At 42.5% G+C, this 22,799-nt stretch overlaps 1 protein-coding gene across 5 annotated transcripts in view; it reads right to left on the minus strand.

Moving 5' to 3' along the window:
- MARK1 (microtubule affinity regulating kinase 1) overlaps positions 1-17,189 on the minus strand; it is a 77,786-nt gene extending 60,597 nt beyond the window's left edge. The window contains exon 1 of one of the 5 annotated variants that reach the window (XR_014005782.1): positions 16,533-17,189. Coding sequence is in view for 4 of the 5 variants with exons in the window: in XM_081185989.1 (XP_081042115.1) it covers positions 16,533-16,583 (51 nt within the window). In the remaining variant the exon portion in view is untranslated. The remainder of the gene's footprint in view (positions 1-16,532) is intronic. The other 4 variants (XM_081185989.1, XM_081185987.1, XM_081185991.1 and 1 more) reach the window with 4 other exon arrangements.
- Between the last annotated feature and the right edge of the window lie 5,610 nt (positions 17,190-22,799).

Raw genomic sequence — 22,799 nt, forward strand, 5'->3', positions numbered from 1 at the left:
CCAGTAGGACAGAGTATCCTTCTCCCAAACAAATGTGAAAATAGCTGCTAGTATAACTTAACACTGTCAGTATAAAACATAATTGATTCTATAATACAGATTTGGCATAATAGTGGAAAGGACCAATATTTACCCCAACCCTCTGTTTGCAAGTACCGTGCAATCAACCACCCCACGAGAGGCCAGCCTATTCAATCCAGGCTATAATGTATCACAAAACCACAAAAAAATAGGTGCAGTACAGAAAGGTGCTTGTATGAGTAACTATTTCCAAATGGCTATATCAAGCAAGATAGTCCGCCACAAGTTACAGGGGAAGGTAAAACTATTCGCTTCTGTAATAAGATATTTATTAAGGAAATCAGACGCTTATTTGTTTTCAGTTTTGTTTTCAGTCAATTCCACTGAATTAACCAAACAACTGAATTGACCAAAGTTTACAAAATAAAACCCAAAGTGCGGTTGGGGGGAATGCTTGTCTAAATCAGTGTTTCCCAACCGGTGTTCCACGGCACACGAGTGTGCCGTGAGACATCGGCTGGTGTGCCGCGAGATGCCTGGAGGGAGGCGGGCGAGTCGGGCGGCGAGAGGCGGGGCGGCGGCGGCGGTGAGGAGAGGCCGCGCCTCCTGCTGCTGCCTGGCGCTCCTCCTCGCAGCCGGCAGCGCTGCCTGGGCGCCTCCGTGCGACTCTGCCTCGCTGGGTTTGGTCTCCCAGCAGAGATGGGTCACACGCGCACCTCCCTCCCTCCCTCAGCCTGCGCGGAGGGAGAGCCAGAGAGAGGCATCGCTCCTGCGCGGCGGGAGAGGGAGCAGCCGGAGCGATGCCCCAAACGAAGGCATGGGACCGGAGGGGAAATCCTCTCCGAGGAGGATTGAGCGCAGCTGAGAGAAGCCTTTCGAGGAGCTGCCGTGTCCCCTGGAAACCCCCTTCCCAGCTCTGCCTGCCTGCCTGCCCAAAGCTTGGAGGTTCCCCGGCAAGGGGGAGGGGAAAAACTTTCACTTTTGTGCGTCCCTCCCGGCGTGACGCTGCGCGCTGACGTCACGGGGCGGGGCTTTAATGGTGGTGTGCCGCGAGATTTTTTTTCAGTAAACAGGTGTGCCGTTGCCCAAAAACGTTTGGGAAACACTGGTCTAAATGAGTGTGTCTTCAGGAGCCACTAGAAGGCCAACATTGATGGGGCATCTTGTATTTCAGCAAGGAGGGAATTCCACAACACTGGTGCCACCAGTGAAAAAGCCTGACTCCATGGAGATAACCATCAGACCATGGTAAAACTGACTTGGGCTCCATTAGCAGATTATAGTGGCCTTACACAGTTTGTCAAGTAACTGTGGTCTGTAGCCTTACACAGTTTGTCAAGTGGTCTGTAGCTACTTAGGGCTTTGTATGTAAAGTAGAAGAATGTAAGTATGGTGATCAGCTGTATCACTACTATAATCCTATGTACATGTAGGATTGTGTCAAAGTAAGTACTTGGGATTCCATGGCCCCCCAGAAGGCCTTGAATGAAACATGCAAATTTCTCCACCAGCATCTGTGCCATACGACCACAGTGACCACAGTGTCTTTCGTGCCTGGTAAAAACGTTTATGTTTAGGGAAGCCTATCCAAGCTTTCATATGTTTTATTCTATTAAGCTTCCTGTTGATTATAGATTTTTTTTAAAAAAAATGTTTTCAATACTGATTTTTAAAGGGTTTTTTTACTGATAATTTCAGAGCTGGTCTTTGACCATAATAAATTATCTTATCTATCTTACTGATCATTTCATTGTTTGCTCTTTTTGTAAACCACTTTGAGGTATATAAATATTGTGAAATAAATAAGTAAAAATGACTGCTGCTGACACAGCACTAATGACCCAAAATACTGCACAGGTAGGTACAAGATGGGGAAAGTTATTTTAGCAGTCAAGTACTTCATCACAGAGTTAACTGCTGCTGTAGCAACAACTCAGAGTATCATGATGACAATGCCTTTAGAACAGGCATATTTGTGCATGGTTCTCTGTCTAGAAAATACAGCTGTCTACAGTACTTTGTTAGGTACATTCCTGTGAATGATAATTAGGGCCAGTCCTACTACCATCTGGAAGAGTCATGAAAATTGCCGGCTATTGTATTTATTAGATCATTTTACTACCACAGAGGAGAAACAGCACTTGTGTGGTTTTCTCTCTCAGGTGCCAAATAAACTTGACTTTGGGTACTATGTACCTTGACATCGGTTGAGGAATGTCATTTGCTGCCCCACCCCAGGCAGAAAAACTTATTAGGCCAACTCTGATTATACTGGAAACTTGCAAGAAAAACCAAAACCAAAAAGAAGCTGAAATATGTCTCAGGCTCTCAATAAGCCAGAGCAACAACATTTCATCTTGGGGAAGCCATTCTGAAAACACATATTCAACAGAAACATACATTTTGAAGGGCAAGGGGTTCTACTGTAGTTTTTGATGAATATTTGCTTATTAAGTTGTAAAGAGTTGAATTAGAGTAGACTAGTGAAGTTGGCTCTTTGCTCCTTCACTATCAAATCAAGAACACATTCACTTGCATTAACTCCTCTACCTCTTAGGTACAGCACAGATTTTTAAAACGTTCACTCCATAGGTAACTGCCCATATGCATTAATTAGTGAGTCTGTTGCTCTTAATATACCATCAATAGTATCCAGTAGTCTAGAGCTAAGCTCTTATTAATCTATTCACCAGAAATTGCAATCTATACAATACAAAACTTTAAATATATAGTAGAAAATATGTAGAAATGATTTTGTAGAAACAACCTTAAAAATATCAGTCATGGGGTTCATGTTATGATCTAACTAAAAATGGCCCCAAGATTAACAACAACTTAATGGCACACGGCCTAAGAAAAGAAAAAAGTCTTAGATTCAACAACTGTCTACAAGTAATTGGAGCCAGGGCTATTTTTAGTCACTGGCAGACAGACATACAGAGGAAACCAAGAAATAGGTTATCAGCAATATTATAACTGGTAAATGATACCAATAAGTTAGATAATACAGGCAAACAACTCTGCCAGAAAGAAATAATAATAATAATAATAATAATAATAATAATAATAATAATAATAATAACAATAATAATAATAATAATAATATTTTTTAAAAAATCTGTCAAATATAATAATAATAATAATAATAATAATAATAATAATAATAAAAAATTTTATTTATATCCCGCCCTCCCCAGCCGAAGCCGGGCTCAGGGCGGCTAACAACAATCAAATAATCAAACAGTAAAATAATCACACAATCTAAAAATATTTCATTATAAAAATTAATTAAAATCAAATTGATGGCAACCAATTAAGCAAAATTCTGTGCAGGTTGCCTGAGGAGGGAGTCAGGCTGCGCCCTGACCAAAGGCCTGGCGGAACAACTCTGTCTTGCAGGCCCTGCGGAAAGATGTCAGGTCCCGCAGGGCCCTAGTCTCTTGCGACAGAGCATTCCACCAGATTGGAGCCGCAGCCGAGAAGGCCCTGGCTCTAGTTGAGGCCAGCCTAACCTCTCTGAGGCCTGGGACCTTGAGGATGTTATTATTTGCAGACCGTAGGTTTCTCTGTGGGGCATACCAGGAGAGGCGGTCCCGTAGGTACGAGGGTCCTAGGCCGTATAGGGCTTTAAAGGTTAAAACCAGCACCTTAAACCTGATCCTGTACTCCACCGGGAGCCAGTGCAGCTGGTATAGTACCGGAGTGTGGCAAGTCTATAAAGATAGACAGACTAGTTTGGTCAGCTGGGTACCTTTTCAGATTCACCAAATCCCAAGGATACCACTGATTCGTACTGCAAAATAGCAAAAGCCTGTTAGCTCTGGGGTTTTTATTTTCATTTGTTTTATTTCAAGCATTATAAGCTGCCTTTCTAGATATTATCCTCCCAAGAAAGCAAACACTATTACAACACAACATCCAATACAATAGGGGGGCGGGGAATAAAACTCCCAAAACTAAAAAAGGTATGGACACAGTACATTAAGTTGTAAAACAGTATAAAACTTGTAGGTGGTCCTGGGTCACGCTACACTTCTTCATAGCCATAAGGTCTAAGAACTTTTTTTTAATGAAAGATGCACAGGAAGCAAAAATCCCCACAACTTTACAGGCAAATGAACCTGCCTTTCTTCCCACTTGTCATAGTAGTACTGGTTCTGGGATTTCATGGTTGCCTGGCCTACCATCAGCTTGCATCCAAAATCTCTCTGACATATCCCCTTTAGATCAGTAGAAAGTGCATAATCTTCCTCTACAGAAAGGTACATTTTCATGAGATGGATACTAAATGGGGAAAAAATGGTGGTGCATCCACCACCCATCCTAAGGACCCATCCTTCTTGTCCAAACAAGAAGCTAAAAAGCAGCCAGGAAGTAGCCGGAGTCCTTCTGTTCTCTGCCATCTGAAAACCTGGGGAGACACAGCAGTCTTTGTTAATTAAGACCCAGCCACACACTTGGATTACACAAGCTTCTTCCCATGAAACAATCAAGTGAAGCTGCTTGTCAAAGGCCTCTACCACTCCCACCATCGCAGGCATCTCTTGCTCAGTTGCCTTAGGATCTTCTTAGATCAATAAATTTTCAAAGGGTGTGTTCCTAGCAGGGATACACGCCAGGGATCGTTGATGCACTGGCCCATATGAGGGACGAAAATGTTAAGTCAAATAATCTGCAGAGATCTTTGTGCTAGTTTCTATTACATATTTCTCGTGGTGGATACAGCAGGCAGCTCAGATGATAATAAGAGAAGAAGGGTGTTCATGTTCTGGAGACTTTAAGAGGCAATTTTTCCAGGTCTTTTCTTCTTTCTTTTCCCTCTGGGCTCTTGACTTCCACAACCAGCAAGCCCTCCAAGAGACAATGGATACCACACAACTGGGTGCTAAGTGGATGAGCTTCCTGCATCAGCATTGCCCTCTGGATGTTGTTGGATTACAACTGCCATCATCTCTGACCATTGGCTGTTCTGGCTGGGGTTGATGGGAATCAAGAGTCCAACATCATGTGGACTCCCTCCTCCATAGATGAGTTTCTGCTGCTCTAATTGTGCTAATGTGCTAACTGGTTTTCCCAGTAGTGATGTATGGAAGTGAGAGCTGGACCATAAAGAAGGCTGACTGTCGAAGAATTGATGCTTTTGAATTATGGTGCTGGAGGAGACTCTTGAGAGTCCCATGGACTGCAAGAAGATCAAACCTATCCATTCTTAAGGAAATCAGCCCTGAGTGCTCACTGGAAGGACAGATCGTGAAGTTGAGGCTCCAATACTTTGGCCACCTCATGAGAAGAGAAGACTCCCTGGACAAGACCCTGATGTTGGGAAAGATGGAAGGCACAAGGAGAAGGGGACGACAGAAGATGTGCTAATCCCTGTATCATTCCACTTTCAGTACATGTGCTGCCAGAGCAAGCACTCTTTTGCTCTACTTGTCTTCCCCGTGTACTTTTTTCAACTTTATGTCTGAGGGTGGCTGATATGTGGTGTTCCCGGTTTTTGCTGACCAGTTCCTATTAGCAGTTTTGAGCCAACACCAATGCCATGGGTGTAGTAGTAAATATTCTTAGCTGCAATCCAGGAGCAAGGGAAGTTTGTAGGTAGGATAGCAACCCTATACTCCAGCCAGAATTCTCTGCAGCCTGGTGCACCTCCTCTTTCCAGTCTTTCATAGAGAGACATCAGTCTAGGACTAGTTAAATTTAAGAAAAAGAAAGCTCAATAAATCATAGCATCTGGGTCAAAACACAGTTTTATAGAAGCTGCGGAACGATAACACATGAAAGGAGGGAGGAAAGTTATTTGATTCATTAGCAACGTGAACTTGTTTTACAGTCACCTACTGCTTCTCTACACCACACATCAAAGGAACAGAGAGACTTTTCTTCATAATAAAAAATAAATTCCAAAGAAATAGTTATCATTGTAGGTTTATGAAGATACATACAGAAAATTCTCACACATTCGATTTCCATATAATTATGCCCAGCCAATACAACTCTCCTGTGCCCCTACAAAGCATGTTTGTGAGAATGGCAGGACTGAGAGAAGGGCCTCTCCTGAATCTCAGAACCGAAGCTGATTTATATGAGGGAATATGGTCTTTCAGATAGCTTGGACCTAAGCCACAGACGAGTATGACCAATGCCTGCCTTACAGACTAATTCCAGTTAACAGAGCATCCTTCTGTGGTTCCCAGCCAATCAATAAAATAATAATAATAATAATAATAATAATAATAATAATAATAATAATAATAATAATATATTTCTACACTGGCTGGGTTTCCCCAGCCACTCTGTTTGGCTTTCAACAGAACATTAAAACAGAATAAAACTTCCCTAAACAGGGCTGCCTTCAGATGCCAAGAGAATAAGTGGGAGAAAGTAGCTAACCCAAACTCCCCACTGCGCTGAATATCTGGGAAACACAGCATAGTGCTCTGGTGGCTGTTAACTGAGAAGGACCACTGCCATCTCAGGCCACAAGCTAAGTTTCCCAAGCTCCTTCTGCCTTATAGAGCAAGTCATCCTTGAGGCAGAAAAAGTCAGATAAGAAGACAGCCTGGTACAGCAACAATCAGACCCAGCTTTCTTTTAGTTAAGGTTGTTTGCAACTCCAGCATTCATCAGTATGCAACTTCAAAGTAGTTGTGGTTGTGTACTCATCATGTACCAAAACTAACACAACAAAGCAATTTATTTCCTACTCTCTCCCTGAGCATATTTCTAGGCATATTTTTAAATCCCAATATTCCTAACCAACTTCCTATGCAGATGATAGCAATATAGCCTGCCTCATACCTAGCAATCGTTCAAACATATTCTAATGCACAGTGCAAAACCATTTTGTTTCACTTCCAACACTTCAATACTGCTTTGTTCATAAACCATGAAAAAAGCCAATTTTATAAAATGATTTCTTAATTTTCCAACCTTATCAAAAATGACCTTCAGGTAGTTATTGTGCCTGGAAAGATTGTAAATTCTGAAATTACATTCACCCCTCCTACATATAAACAATAAAAAGACACTGCAGGAGAGCAATACGAAGGAAGCAGTCTTATCTCCCAACGGACAAAATAATGCTGCTCTGCAGCTACACACTCATGTTACAGCAATCTATGCATTTCATTATCAGAAATATCTCACTTCAGAAGGCTCTATCTCCTCTTAATGAAGTAGATTTAACGTGAGAAAAGGATACTCAAAATACCCTAGTAATATCTGTTGAATTACAAAAGATATAATCCAGCTTCACGATTCAACCATTACCTGCTACTTCCAACCAGAAAGCATGAAGATAACAAGAGACAACCCAGTTTCACTGCAGATTTGGGAGGGGAGGGGTGACTTCAGGAATCTCCTGGTTTGGTGCTTGTACATAAATGTCTTAAAGAGAACGTATTCATGTCTCCCCCATAATGTGCAGATGGAAAAAGTGTGAGATGACATCACATTCATGTTTTCCCTGCCCCTACAAGTGGCAACCAATTAAGCAGACCTGTAAAACACTAACATGATGTCACTATCACATTTCTACAAACACAAACACACCCCATACTATACAATGAGAGAGGAGGAATGTTGTTTGGTAGTTCCCATACACCCCCACGGCATGTAGCAAAGGACTGAGCATTCTTTACAACATATTTCTGTAAGACAAGCCAGCAATAATATTCCTACATATTGCAAATAGGAAGCTGATACAAAGATAATAGAGACTTGCTAAAAGTCATCTAGCAAGATTTCATCTCAAACTCTTAAGACACAAAGATACATCACTTCTTGATGGAGAGGTAAGTTGCTTAGATGCAGATAAAAACAAACAGCATACACTAGTTTATTTTATTTAACAAAATGTATAATCAATATTGATACCCCAAGGAATGAAATCAGGAAATCAATACGATTATGCTAAGCATAAGACAAGTATTAAAGTGCTGTCTATCTGTATATTTTGTGTGCTGTATAAAGAGTTGCTCTCATGTTGTACCAAGGAAATTCAAGGTCCAACAAGAAAAAGCACATTCTGAACTAAATGAAATGAATTTTCCATTTAATGTTCCATTTGAATTATTTATTCTGAGCTCTTATTTAAAGCTTTTCAGAATTTGAACTCCCCACCCACCAAAGTTTTATAAAAACAAAAAGAGAAATATGAATACATTTGTAGGACCCGTATAGCATACAATATGGGGATCCACACAGTTCACAGAAACTTCACCACTGAATATAGAGTAGAGGCTGGATGCCCAGAAACACAGCACAACAGAGAAGAGTTATGTCAGTGCAACACAGATGAGGAAACTGGAAGTGCACAAAAATCAAGGGGAGAAGGCCAGCAATTATAGGCTCTGACTGGACTACTAGATTCTGTATTAATTGATTTAAACAAAACCCTCTGCAAGGCCACAGGCAAGAGGGAGGTATGAGTTTTAGGCAAAGAACCAACAGCACTATTTCTCCTGGTCCCTTCCTTTCCATGAGCCACAGAAAATATTGACTTTACACAAGCATGTATCTTGAGCAGGCAGTTCCATTCTTCTTCTCTTCCACCTTGAGCACTTAGGGCCATTTCTGCCACAACCTGGAATCAAAGGAATGCCTATCACTACCTTTACCTGCTCATTTACTGAGACCAGCTGCCAAAGTTGTCCTCTGGGTATGCTGCTATCTGAGCTGAGGCATGTGGCAATTTGGGATGGATTTTTGGAACTAGAAGCTTGCCTGGCACCCATGATACTATCTACCCATTGCCAGGCAAAGACCTTTTTATCCTCCTAAGATTTTATATTTTGTTTTATGATGGTCTTCCTTCCCGTTTCTTGTATTTTGTTTCTTTCTAAAATTTTGTAAGCCACCATGAAAGCTATTTTTAAAGGCCAGCATGATTTTTTATGACAAATATTTTCCGCAACATAGAAACTCTTCCATATGCCTTTGAGGAAATCAGTGTTCAGTATGCCTTGACAGCCTAATTCAGCATCACTCAGATAACGAAATGCTTATATGTTTAGATAAATGGCACACTCAAGTGAGTAGAGAGCTGAAACCATTAGCAGTTTAAATTATATGTAATTTGTCGGATAAATACAGGATTAGCATATACCTTCCCAAACCTCAGTTATGTCAGAAGACAAATTAAAGAAGGAATGCTTACTTCCAGAAGGTATGTTTATTGCATTTTAAAGCATTTTAATTTATTTCCAGCAAAATAGCAGCTAATCTCATGAGGGGAGAAATGAGTTCAAATAAAAATGAGAAACATCATTACACACTAATATTTTTAACTTAACATATCCCGAAGCCATCCATCACTGTAGAAGTGTTAACAAAAATGCCACAGTATCTCCCATTCTCAAGTGAACTTTTTCACATTCAAAGGATCCAATGTAGTCACACAAAATATGTGTGAGAATGGGCTACAACTCTACGGTTAAAGTTCAGTCTTCAAATGAATAGAATGAAACCTGCCCCCCACCCATCTCATCTGCAACAAACTATATATGTATTTCTCAATGTTGCTCCAAAAGGGTATGGGAGAATGTGATGCTAACATCTAGTACCAAGAAGAAGGTCTACCAGGCTTGTATGCTGAGTACACTATCTGTGGGCAACTTACAACCGCCAGAAGCGATACCTCAATGCCTTCCACATGTGCTGCCTCAGGAAGATTTTGGGCATCACAAGGCAGGACAGAGTCTCAAACAAAGGTGTGCTCTCCCAAGCCCACATTCTCAGCATGTCTGCACTCCTGTCTCAGTGACATCTATGCTGGCTTGGTCATGGCCACAGAATGAAAGCTGGCAGGATCCCCAAGGATGTGCTTTACAGGGAGCTGGCTTCAGGAACTAAGCCCGCTGGCAGACCAACTCTTTGTGTTACAAAGATACTTGCAATTGTGACATGAAGGCTGGCAATGCCAACCCCGCCATGTGGGAATCTCTTGAAGACAACTGTGGTGCCTGGAGACAGCCAGTCAGGTCATGCATCCATAGCAGTGGCCAGAGGAGGAATGACTGCTGGGAGGAGCACAGAGAGAAGAAATGCCATGGTGCATCTGCCCCAGCTGCAAATAAACATGCATCTCTGTGGTCTCTACAGCCACAACAGGTTGTAACCTTCCAACGGTTTGACTTCACCTACAAAGGCATACTCATCTATTGTCTCCAGAGACAGACAGATGCCAACACCAAATGTTGTATCCATCACAAAGTGACCTCAATACCCAACACAGATGTCCAGTTGTGTAGATTGCCTCACACAACTGAACTTACTGTCAGATATTTCTTCAAATCTGAAGTTCCCTGAATTAAATGAGGAATAAAAGGTAGCACAGAAATTATATGAGATTACTCTTAGTCTTCACTCAAACTCAAAAAATCTTACCAGATGAGGTTTCCCAACAATCATAAGCTTTATTCAGGTGAGCTTTTATCACAAGTATTTTATTGTGTAAAAACAAGTTATTCACTGCAGAAAAGAGAAGGATTCCTGGCCCCAAGCCATCTAGCACTTGTTTCAGAGCAATTTAGTCTGGATCAATTCATTTGGATATCCAGGAAAAAAACATGCTATCTCTCATTACCAAGCCACTCTATATCTATTGGCAAACAGCAATTCTACTTTGAACCTGGAATGCTTAAAAACTAGGCCATATGTTCCTCAAGGCAGCGAAAGAAAATATTTAGCAAGAATTGTCTCCCACAACTCCTCTCTTCATATCTGATCCATTCTTTCTTACACAGGAGCAAAGCTAGATATTAACTTTATAAATATAGCCATCCAACTTTTATTCTACATTTTAACCAGACCCATTACTGTATTAAACATTTGTCCTTTCCTCAAAAAAGGAACTATCCCTACCTGTTTTGACAGCTAACTCCTTTACCAACTGTCTTATATGATGTCATTCTTGAAACACACAGATTTGTTAGCCAGTCTAAACTGTTCCCACGTACATCATGTCTATAGCAGAAAAAATATGAGTTTTTTTAAAGCTACCATGAAATAATATCCTAGTATAGAGACAAACAACTTAAAGTTAAATTGAAGATCCAAAGGCTTAAGATGCTGTTTCATTAAGTAGCAATATGTCAATGTCCTGGCCCACCCCAGCTAAGAAAAGCATGTGTCTGATTGTCAAGTCTTTATTTACAAAAAAAGCACTTACAGCAACTCCTGGAATGCTCCAGGTGCACACACATGCCTCTAGCCTAGGCATAGGCAAACTCAGTCCGCCAGATGTTTTGGGACTACAGCTCCCATCATCCCTGACCACTGGTCTTGTTAGCTAGGGATGATGGGAGTTGTAGTCCCAAAACATCCGGAGGGCCAAATTTGCCTATGCCTGCTCTAGCCACTAGGCGATTTTCCCCCGCAGCAAAAGCGAGGCCCCCTCTGCCTGGCCTGGTTATACACCTTCTGATGTGTTGCACACCAACAATCTGAGACTTCCCCTGCACAGAAGTTGTAGCTGTTCTTCCTGCTTCAAGCTCCTCTTGGTTTTAGAAGGCAGAGGGGTTTTAGGAGACCTATCTGTCATCTGAGCAGCCTCTTTTTCTTCTTCTACCATATCCTGTGTGCCTTCCTCTGTCTTGGACTACTCTGACTCTTCCTTCTCCCCCTGCTCTGGCTCCTGCCTTGCAGGCAGCGTCAAACCCCATAAATCGCTGGTCCCCTCTCCTGAGTCACTCCCCTGGTCCTCTGCCTCTGCCCCACACTCTTCAGAGCTCTACTAGTCCCTGACAGTTAACCTTGCTTACAGTAAGACTTTAAATCAAAATTTACATGCTATATATAAATTACATGTACAGTCTCCTGGCCATGCAACAATTTAACAAAATATGACGAAGGAGTTTCTAGAGGAATAATTTTCTATTCCACATTTTGAAGAAATTCAGAAAATTTGGCATAAAACTGTGTATAACAGGTTTGAAAGGAAAAAAAAAGGGCCCACTTCTGTTTTAATACTTCCCTGCCCATTGTTTATGACATTTCTGATCTTTACAGCTGTCTTGGAACAAACTCCTTTCTGCACCAGCTGGGGCAAAGCAACTCCTTTTGTATAGTGATTCCACTGCCCTAATGTAGCACTCTGGAGAATCACAAAGTTGGGAGGGACCACAAGGGTCATCTAGTCCAACCCCCTGCAATGTAGGAATCTTTTTGCCCAACATGGGGATCAAAGCCATGACCCTAAGAGTAAGTCTCATGCTCTACTGACTGAGCTATCCCACTTAAAACACTTCAGTGGTTCATTCCACTGCGACACAAACTCAGTGCAATGTGACCAGGAATTGTGCCACTGCCTTCCTCTGGCCCTTTCTGAAGTTGCCTTTCTCTGTGTGCGTCTCATGCATGACGCATCTCAGTGCTTATCCCCCATCATACCTGTATCTCCAATGAGAGAACCCAGAACACATTCAAACCTGTTTAGCCCCAACCATGTCATCTGACAAAGTTAATTATTTTATCACTGGGGTAAATAGCCACTATTTCTAGTGGTTATTATTCCTTGCCCAAATCCTACAACAATCTCCATTTCATTAAACATCTTCAACAACTTTGCCTTGCCAGTACTTGCCACTTTGGTTATCATGGAGCGACAGTTGGGTAAACTAGCACAGTTATCCTGAGTTAATTAGAGAAGAAGAAGAATCAATTAAATCAAGATTGCAAACATCACTAGAGAAGATATTCACCATCAAATGCCACTGTCTGTTCTATAACGTATCAGAATGCCAACCTTTGCCCATAAGGGTGTCCATACATCTATCTGTCAATGTCTTGGTTGCTCTGAAGCCTGGAAAAAACTTATTTCAAAAAAATCCAGAAGTGTATCTGCTAGGGCTCATTCTAACATTACCAAAACAGTGAGGCAGATGCTTCCCTGTGGCTCCATCTGTACTGCTCCAGTCATGTCTGTATACAGGAAATTACATGAGATGGATTGCAAAGTGATTGTTCCCTATACCGCTATTGCTTTACCTGGAGGTAGGCAGCACTGCTGCAAGAAACACATTAATAGTTCATCCAATGTGATTTCCTGCCACATAGCTCCAGTAGCTTAAGAGAAGGCCCGGTCTGTGGAAGTAGTTTTATAATAACAGCTGTAGAACATTCATTTGGCACAAAAGCCAGACCTTAGCTTTAGGTCACTAATCAAATACTACTTCAATGCCTACAAATTGTTACTTCTGGTACTGCTGGCACATATATGTTGTAAGAACTTTTCCCAAATCATATCCTTATTTGTGATCCTCAAATACTATTTTGCTTCCCCAATATTCTTTCCCTAAGGCAACCTAGGATACCAACTACTTTCTGCCTCTTTTCAATATCCTCTCCACAAGGCCTGGTTCTTTATTTATAGTTCCTACAAGTTACCATAATGCAGTTAAGTATAACTACTCAAGAAACCCATTTTAAATTGGCTATAGGAGTCCAAAGAAAGCTCACTTGAACAAGCCTAAACATCTCTGTGCTTTGATTTGCTTTACCAAAACAAACAAACAAAACCTGATGTTACTGTAAAGTACTGTTATGCATGTAAACTATCAGCTCAAACTTTGAAGCAATAAAATTCAATTTCTCAAGTACATTATGTCAAAACATGCTGTGTCAGAGCAAAAAACCTATTCCAATTACAGGCTTGATTGAAAATCCAAAATATTATGTTCAGCCTAAATACAAACAGCACCTCTTTAGAACTTACAGAGATTTTTACCTCTGGAAGGGATTGCATTTAAGAGCATTGTGGCTAGAGAAACAATGGTCCTTCATTCTTCCTTGCAGAAGAAACTGCAGCGAGTACAGGCATATGGAAATATTCTCTTCCAGCACACAGTTTGGTTTGCTCTTATATATCCCAAAACCCATCAGCAAAAAGATCTAGCACAAACGAAAAGTAATACTCAAAAAGAATGCCAAGTTGAAAGAGACAAGAAGTAAAAATGAAGAGAAAATGTACTTTAGGAACAACTGCTTGGCCTATTCAGTAATTCTACCACCTGCTGACTCACTCTGTGAATATAAGAAAAGGTGGGCGCAGTGGGTAAGACAATCACACTCTTTCTCACTATAGACCTATAATCTGCTCTATACCCAATGTGATAAGGGAATTACATAAATTGAGTGACTCTATGCCTGCATATCTATCTACTGCAAAAATGAATAGCCTGAGTAGCAAAATAATAAAGCAAAACAAATTCAACTCACCCAAGGACTGTCAAGTCACAACCAAGTGATTATGCCTGTTTCCTTAACAGATCCGCCTGCTGTAGGGCAATTTCAGACCCGTTTGTTCCAAAAGGCATAATGGGAGGGAGGACAATATTTCCTGGTTGCAACTTGGCAACTACAGCACATTTTTACTCCCTTAAAAATTCATCCAAGGCCTAAATCCCAATGGATCATTGCAGAGTTTAGAAAAGAATTTTAAAAGATTGGGGGGGGGATATCTTCCCAATGAACTTTTCCCTAAAAATAATCCTACACATTATACATTCCAATAAAGTTTCACTTCATGGGAGTGTTAGGCAAAGATTTTTTTAAAAAGAAGCGATAAAAAGATCATTAATTAGAGAGCCTCTTAACACTCTTCAAACAAATTGATAGCATTGCTAAACATTCTGGCGCCATTAAAGAAGATATTTCAAAAAGCCCATTTAAGGTCACATTTTACTGGGGTGAATGTCTCTCCTGCACCAATAACTTTCCCACACTAATTACAAGGGAGAAATAAAGACATATTGTTAGCTCTGTATCCTATAAAAATCTTTCAAACATCTCTTCTATAAGAACTTAATAGGGAGAGAATTATTGGAGGTGTGTGATGTATTTACACTATACTAAAATGTACACTTTTTAGCTTACATTTAAAAACGGCATGAATTGATACGATAATCAGATTTATAATATGTTTCAATGCAGTTTCTTTGGACAGCATTTCTTATTATAGCACCATGGAACTCTGAAATGTCACAACCCACAGAAGCCACGATTTTCATAATCTGCCTTTTGTCTCCTTCCTCACGTTGTCACACTCTTTCACCTTAAATCCAACTCTCCAAACCAGAGTATGTGAATAGTGCCTAGGACACTGACACGGTGTCCCCAGGAAAGGATAAACACTGCTTGCTTAGAAAAGTGAACATTGTCAACAGCGCCAGCGAAGTCAATGGGCCTGTTCACGCTGTATCCCATTTCGCATTAACATAGTAAAGTCTGCTTCAATTCAGGCCGTTAGATTACTTCACTACAAATATGTCTTTTCCCTCCCACACACAGTTCACTTCCCATTAATCATGCCTACCAGAAATAGCACGTGCAGACATAAAGCCAGATTTTACAGAGTCTAAACCTTCTGTCTCCCTTTGCTACTAACCATGTGAAATAGGCATTCCAGACATGTTTTCGCTACCCCAAAGCCCCAACATCTTTCATCCTGGGTTATGCTTGTATTTACAAAATAGAGAGCAATTGAAGGCACTTGCATGCACTGAACCCTGGTCATTACAAAGCTTTCCGTTCTCATTTTCCTGTTCTGTACTGTTCCTATAACAACCTTCCCTTGGAAGAGAATCACCCTGCTTTATAATTTCTCTGGCTGCTGTCTTAAGCCTCAGTCACCCCACCGGGAGGAAAGTCCACTAGGACAACACCACCAAAAATAAAATAAAAAAGAAGGATCTAAGGGAGAAAGACCAGAGCTTTCCCCAAGAACAAAAGGAGCAAAGTTCAGAAGAAGCTTTCGTGCACAGACATCACCAGCAGGGGCGAGGGGCAGGCGGAAGTGAAGGCAGATCCTGCGCTTGCCCCGAGTGATGGATTGACAGAGCAGCCTGGCTTTTGGAGGTCACCGGCCGGGCCCAGGGAAGGATGCAAGCCTGGCAATAGGCAGGGCAGGAAGAAGAAGAGAGTATAGTCAGGGAGGGGATGCCGCCCTATGGAGAGGGAAGCCATGTGGAAAGTTTACCTGAAAGCACAGATAGAGCTCTGTGTGGAAAAGAGAGACAGGCTGGCTGCAAACTAGACATGCAAAGAAGACACTTTGCCTGGGCTGGCATGGGGGTGCCTTGCATAAAAAGGAAGGAAGGGAAAAGCAGGAGAAGGAGAAGGAGAAAGCAGCCCCCGGGTGTGGCATGGGGAGGAGAGCGCATCCCACTGAGGCGTGGCTGCAGTGCAGGCAAAGGCGCGCAAGGGGCCACCCGGCGGAGGCCTGGCTGGGCAAGGGAGGCGAGAGGAAAGGGGCTGCCCCCAGCCCCTGCCTGGTTCCGAAAGTGCCCCCAGGAATGCGGGGAAGGAAAAGGAGAGCTCAGGGTGGTCCCTCACCCACGCGAGGCGGGGAAGCCGTGGCCGCCAAGCCCCCTCCTGCTCTCCCTCTCAACCCCCCCCCCAAAAAAAACCCGCCCGGCCGAGGCCAAGAAGGGCGACTCCGGCCTGAGCGAGCCCCGCGCCGGCTGGCAGAGTGGAAGGGCTCTCAAGGCACTGGCGGCGGCGGCACTCACGTTCTCGGTGTCCCGCTCGTTGACGGTGGGCAGCGGCGTGCGGGTGGACATCTTGCGCGGGAGAGGCGCTGCTGCAGAGCCGGCCCGGGCCAAGCTGGGAATGGCCGAGCCCGCCGCCGCCGCCGCCCGCCCTGGACTCGCAGGCCTCTGCGGCGCGGCTCCTCGGAGCGAGGTTGAGGCGGCCCGCCTCTAGGCTCCCGGAGCCCTTGCCATGGCTTCTGGGTCGCCCGCCGCCGCCCCCTGGGCCGGGATTACCGCGGCGGCAGCGGCAGCAGCCTGGCCGGCTCCTCCTCCTCCTCCCGCCGCGGCGCGCTCAGGTGAGTGGCCGGCAGCGCTGCGTAGGGGAGCCGGAGCTGTTTCCTCGCCGCATCCGGCGGCGGCGGCTGCTCCTCCTCCTACTCCCTGTTTTTCTCCTCCTCCTCTCTGAGCTGGGCCCGGCTCGGTCACAGGCCGGAGAAGAGGAGGGGACGCGGCTCGGATTGCGGAGGGGACGGAGCAGCCGGAGCCGGCCGCTTGCAGCGCTGAGGAAACACTAGGGGCGCCTCATCCCGCCTTGCGGAGACGCTCTCGCCTTCATTCATTGACGCCGACGGCACCCAAGTCCACCCCTCCCGCCTTGCCGGGGTTGTGGTTGCTCCTCCTCCTCACGCATCCAGGGCAGCTTCACACGCTACGAAATTCCTCCGGGAAAAGAGTTTCCGTCTAAGGAAAAGAAAAGAAAAGGATCAACGCGAGACTCGAGGGGCGCCCTCCTCCAGCTCCCCACGGGTGGAAATGGGGACGCTCTTGTGCGCTTGTAAGATCCCTATCGGCACCCCAAGAACCGGTGCCCGAGTCCCTTTCCAGTCGCTCTGTTTTGCGTTTGGCCAGGTGTTTTTCACGAGCGGTGCTCTGATAGATTGCTATTTACTCTGTCACAGCCTGCCCAGCATTGATTTGCAAGCAAAGAGAACGTGTCTGGGTTTTGCGTGTTTGTTTTGCTTTTGGCTACTAGCAAAATATACAAAGTTCAGACTGAAATCTCATCAGCTGCCTGCAGCATTTGAAAGGGCAGGATGTGGCTACTTAATAGCTTAGTGTTTATGTATGTGCATTTAACATGTATGTGTACTCGAGGCAAAATTCTACTACCCAGTCAAAATATTTATCTGGGAGTAAATTCCACAGAATTCCCTGTTAATGTCCAAATACTTGGAACATTCATACAGACAAAATGGCAAATCTAGTAGCAAACATTAAAAAAGACACCCCCTACAGAACAGAGTACTCTTGAGTGTATGCTGGTGCTGATCAGACACACAAACTCTGGAAACCAAAGTGAATCCCAAATTTATATGTGAGCAATTGACATTGTCTATGAAATGTGTTAATTCCCACATGGAAATGTTTTTAAGTGTAAGAATTACAAGCCCATTGATAATTAGCTGATACACTTATTGTTTCTGTGTAGGAAATTGTGTGCATAAAAATAGAGTCACACCATACCATGTTAGAACATGCTGCCAGCCAGGACTGAAATACAGTATGCAAGAACCTAGATAGGAAAATACATGCGCAGTGCTCACAGTTCTCTGCAATGGAAATTTTCTGTGCATGTGGGATAGAAGGGGTTTCTGTGTAAACTTGGTACCAGAAGGTTTTAAAATTATTATTTGAGTTAGGTCTGATCTATTTGTCCAACCTTTCACATCTGTGAACCGAGAGTTTCTTTGGCAGTACACATACTGTACTGCTTTTTAAGGCAGGCTCAACTTGCTACAGAGTGAATCCCATCAGTGCCACCACACGGTGAGCACTAGGAAAGGATAAGGGCTGCTGAGCCCAGAGAGGGTAACAAGCAGTTATCACAAATTCACCACCCTATTTTGTATCCCATATGCTTTTATTGGGGAGAAGGGGCAGGATGAAGCAGGGTTGCCTGCTGGTAGAGGTAGGAGTAGAGAAAACAACCACTGTGTCCTTCATCTGGGAACTGTAAGGCACAATTATAGGAAAATAATAAAAGTATCAAACTTTTATTGTTGGTGTTGCCTAGAAGCACTCTAGGTGACCTAAAGTAAGGCAAGTCATCCTTAGCTGCATTCTTCCTTATCAAGATAATGAGCTACCTAGCATTGTTTTCATACTAAGTTGTGGGGCAGCTTGGAAGAACACTTTTACAGTGCTATATAAGCAAGAAGTAGTATTACTATGCCCAGTTCTAATGACGTACCTTTGAAAATCTTGTTAGCATCCTGAGAATCCCATTTCTAGTCCTCAGGACTGTAGAGAGAAACTTGTGAAATTATTGGGAAAGTGCCAGAGGATCAGAAATTGTGAAGCATGTGAAATAAGACTAGATCATTTCAAGAGTTAAGGTACCTCTGTTAACCTCTAAGAAAAATTCCAAAGTCCTTTAAAGGTCTTGCCCTAATAAGGACTTGCTTCCATATTGATTGCTTCCAAATGTGGTATCTAAGACTATTAGTAGGATGATAGCTACCAAGCAGAAGATGCACACCTGGTGCAGGGATCTTAGGTTTCTGTGGCTATTTAGAACCATGCAGACTAGTAGTGACTGGAATGGGGATTTCCTCCATTCACCAGCTAGTGTTCTGTGGTTGACTGGTGGTCTAATGTAATCTGCATATTACTGTGGTGTAACCAGCCTGATATAACCAACCTGCTTAAGTGTAATTAATGCATGAAATGGTTAAGACCATAGAGTAAGCTGTCCTGCTAAGCTTAGCTCACCTTGGGAGGGACTAGGCAGTCAAGTCTTTGTTCCCCCTCAGTCTACTTGATGAACTCAGCATGTGAAGAGGCTAAACTGGTTGTTCCATCTTCACCACATGACTCTCACAAGCCACTATTGAGGTTCTATACCAATAATTTAGGAACTTTCATCATAGTAACTAAGCCAAGCGTTACTGCCTGTGCAACATTTTCTGAATGCTGTATGGAAAAGCCCATGAATCTGACCTTTGGAGAGTTTGTAAGTAAACCATTTTTAACTTACCATCCTTTACTTTGCTGCATACTTCTTGATTTTAAATCTCTGCTGAGCTTCTCTCACCAAAGAGTACTTGGATCTTCGGATCCAGAAATTCTCCTTTTTATACCTATCTTTTTCACTTGAAACAACAATTACATGGCCAGAAAGCATTTTAATGAAGTATTTTCTCTTTAAGGAACAGTTCTCTCTCACTAAGTTAGTTGACCTAATCAACAGCCAATATATAAATTATGGAGTCTGGACTCTTACAGTTCAGAATAATAGCTGTAGATTTGGGGAGCAGTTTCATAATACTATACTGACTCATGAAAATGGTACATTAAAGAACACATGGGAGTGGTTCAATTCAAGACTCCCAAGGCTTTTAAGAATAAAATCTGCAGGTTTCTAAAAGTTTTAAAACTTTGAAGTTAATGGTTTTCGGAGTTTAGACCAGGTTTTCTTGCCCTGCTTTTCAAATTTCAGGTATGCCGATTTCCATTCAAATCTGAACTGCAAAAAGGGGTACTCCTATTATTTTGCATCAGAACACCAACAAAATTGCTTGCAGTTGTTTCAAAGCTGGCTTGGTATCTAAAAATTTCAGCATTATTCCAGATCAGAATTGCTCAGAGTGAGCCAAATGAATGTTTTTCAGAAATACCAATATTGATTCCTTCCTGGATTTGTGGTTGCAGGAGAAAGCAGCTTAAACTAAAACCCATATAAATGTATTCAGTGTCACCACCGAGTCGGGAAAGACTTCCTGACTTCCTGTAATAGCATTTGAGCATGAGCTGACTAGCAATACTATAGTCCCCCTAGGGTCACGATCATGCATAATGCTCCTTTATACCTTTTGCAGCCTAGAGATATTATTTTCCAATACTCTCATTTTTGTCAACGTTATTGCTTGCTACTTTAGTGCCAGTTGTGTTTTCAGAGTTCAAATACATTCTTCTTCATAACAGAGCAGCAGAGAGGGCTGTGTCTGCTGTAACTGATAGAGAAAGGTCTAATTAAGATGTGATAACTCAGGAGGAGAAATGACTAAAGTAATAATTTTCCATTTGCTGGAGTCCCCCTTTAAGAACAGAAGAGCCTGCTATGGCAGGCCAAAGACCCATCTAGTTTGTTCTGACATTGGCCAACCATAGCAAAACCTGAGCACAACAGATTCTCTTTGTATAAATAAAAATGCTTTGTCACAAGGTGTGTTTTTGGCCATCATAGGGGCTGATCTTCAAGAAGCAGCAGCTCAGGACAAACCAACAAAAATCTCATTGTTATGGATTTGCCTGGAACTTTAAGACTGAAATTACCACCAACTGTAAGCAATATTCTGTTCGGAGGGTAAAAATTTAAGCTGGAGTTGCTCTTTAATCAGGATTTACCACAACCCTTTCTATAAAAAAAATCCATAAACCTTGTTTTCACTTCGGGAACAATCAGTTTATGCCAACTGGAATTCCAAATATATAGCACAACCAGGAAGCTTTTAACTAGACTGAAATGTTCAGCCTCGTGTAGTTGTGCAGAGCAGTAATAAAATAAAGCAACAGTAGGCAATTCCATTTCACCAAAGCCTGATAAAGTACTCCTTCACATTGTGCATGGTTAAACTATGGGGATTGTACCACATGTTGTGATAGCAACCAACTGGGATAGCTGGTTAAATTAAAGGGGATTAGACAAATTTATGAAGGATAAGGCTATCAGTAGCAACTACCGTAATCATAATGCCTATACTGTATACTACTTCCTGATCAAAGTCATCATGCCTTAGAGTAACATTTACTGGGGAACAACAGCAGCAGAGGACTAATGACTCAAGTCTTTGTGGTCTTCCCATGGGCAGCTGATTGGCTGCTGTGCAAACAATGTGAAAGCCAATTTGAAATACAGTCGTACCTCAGAAGTTGAACGGAATCCGTTCCAGAAGTCTGTTCGACTTCCAAAAAATTCAGAAACCAAGGCACAGCTTCCAATTGTCTACAGGAACCTCCTGCAGCCAATCGGAACCTGCAGAACCCGCGTTGGACATTCGGGTCCCTAAGAATGTTCGCAAACCAGAACACTCACTTCCATGTTTGCTGCTTTCGGAAGCCAAAATGTTTTGAGTCGCAAGGTGTTTGACTTCCGAGGTATGACTGTACATTGAAATCAGTGGATTGGTTTTAATGGGTCTATTCTGTTATGACGTTGGACTAGAGGGGCTTTATGTCTGATGCAGCAAAACTTTTCTTATTGCTTCATATATTTTGTTTTGCATACATGCTGTGCTTTCCATGTAGGGAAATATTTTGTGTTTGAAATGACCTTAGTCGTCCGTCCCCCCCAGTCTTGGAGTCTGCTTTGTTTTATACCTGACTCGTGATTTCCAAATGCTCGGGGCTAAATTAGAGAATTTGCAGGTTCAGAACAAGCCGTTCTATCTGCTGAATCTCTGCTTGGTGATGTCTACCTGTCTGTCCCTCCCACTTCCCTCCCAGTCATATCTGTTCTCTCACCTCTGTCAAGAGTTTGAAGATGGAGAATGAGCAGCCACCCCACGGCTGAGGTAAAGAATAAACTCTTTGGAATCTAAATCAAGAGACAGAGCAGAAATTGAAATGCCATTTTCATTCAAGTTATGGCCTTTTGCACTTTTCATCCTAAAGCTCTTATTTGGATTTTGCTTAATGGTTCTGTTCTGTAGTGTAAATAAGACAATTTGCAATGACATTACCTTATCACAGCAGCTCTGATTAGCATATCATTTGCATACAGTGGCAGCTTTACAGAGATTGTTTATTTTAGAAGCATTCCCCCCACGTATATTTATATCTTGATTAACACATACACCGATGAAATCATAGGGTGCTGGAATTTTTTTTAATGTGCCTAACCCAGAGCATGAGAAACAGCTGTTTGGAGAGCTATGTTGCAAAATCATTACTGCTTTTCTTTCCAGCAACACTTCTTCCCTTTATTTATAATATTTCAATCCCACGTTTCAGCAAAAGGTTCCAAGGCTGCTAGCAATAAACATTTAAAATTCAACAATTAATATTCAAATTAAAATCAAAAACAGCAGTGTAAGCAGCTGACAAAAGCAAACAGAGCAAGAATCAAAGCAATCATCTGCAAACAGGCAAATTGTCTCCGCCTCTTGGTGCCAAAAAACTAGCAAACTAGGCACCAGCTGAGTAGTTTTAGGGAGAGGGTTCCACAGCTGGTATACCATAAGTCATAAGGTCCTTTCCCTAGTTATTTCATATTTGAAGGCAGCAGCTCCCAGAACAAGACTTTTT

Source organism: Podarcis bocagei, assembly GCF_964188305.1.
Source record: "Podarcis bocagei genome assembly, chromosome: 3".
In the NCBI taxonomy this organism is placed as follows: domain Eukaryota; kingdom Metazoa; phylum Chordata; class Lepidosauria; order Squamata; family Lacertidae; genus Podarcis; species Podarcis bocagei.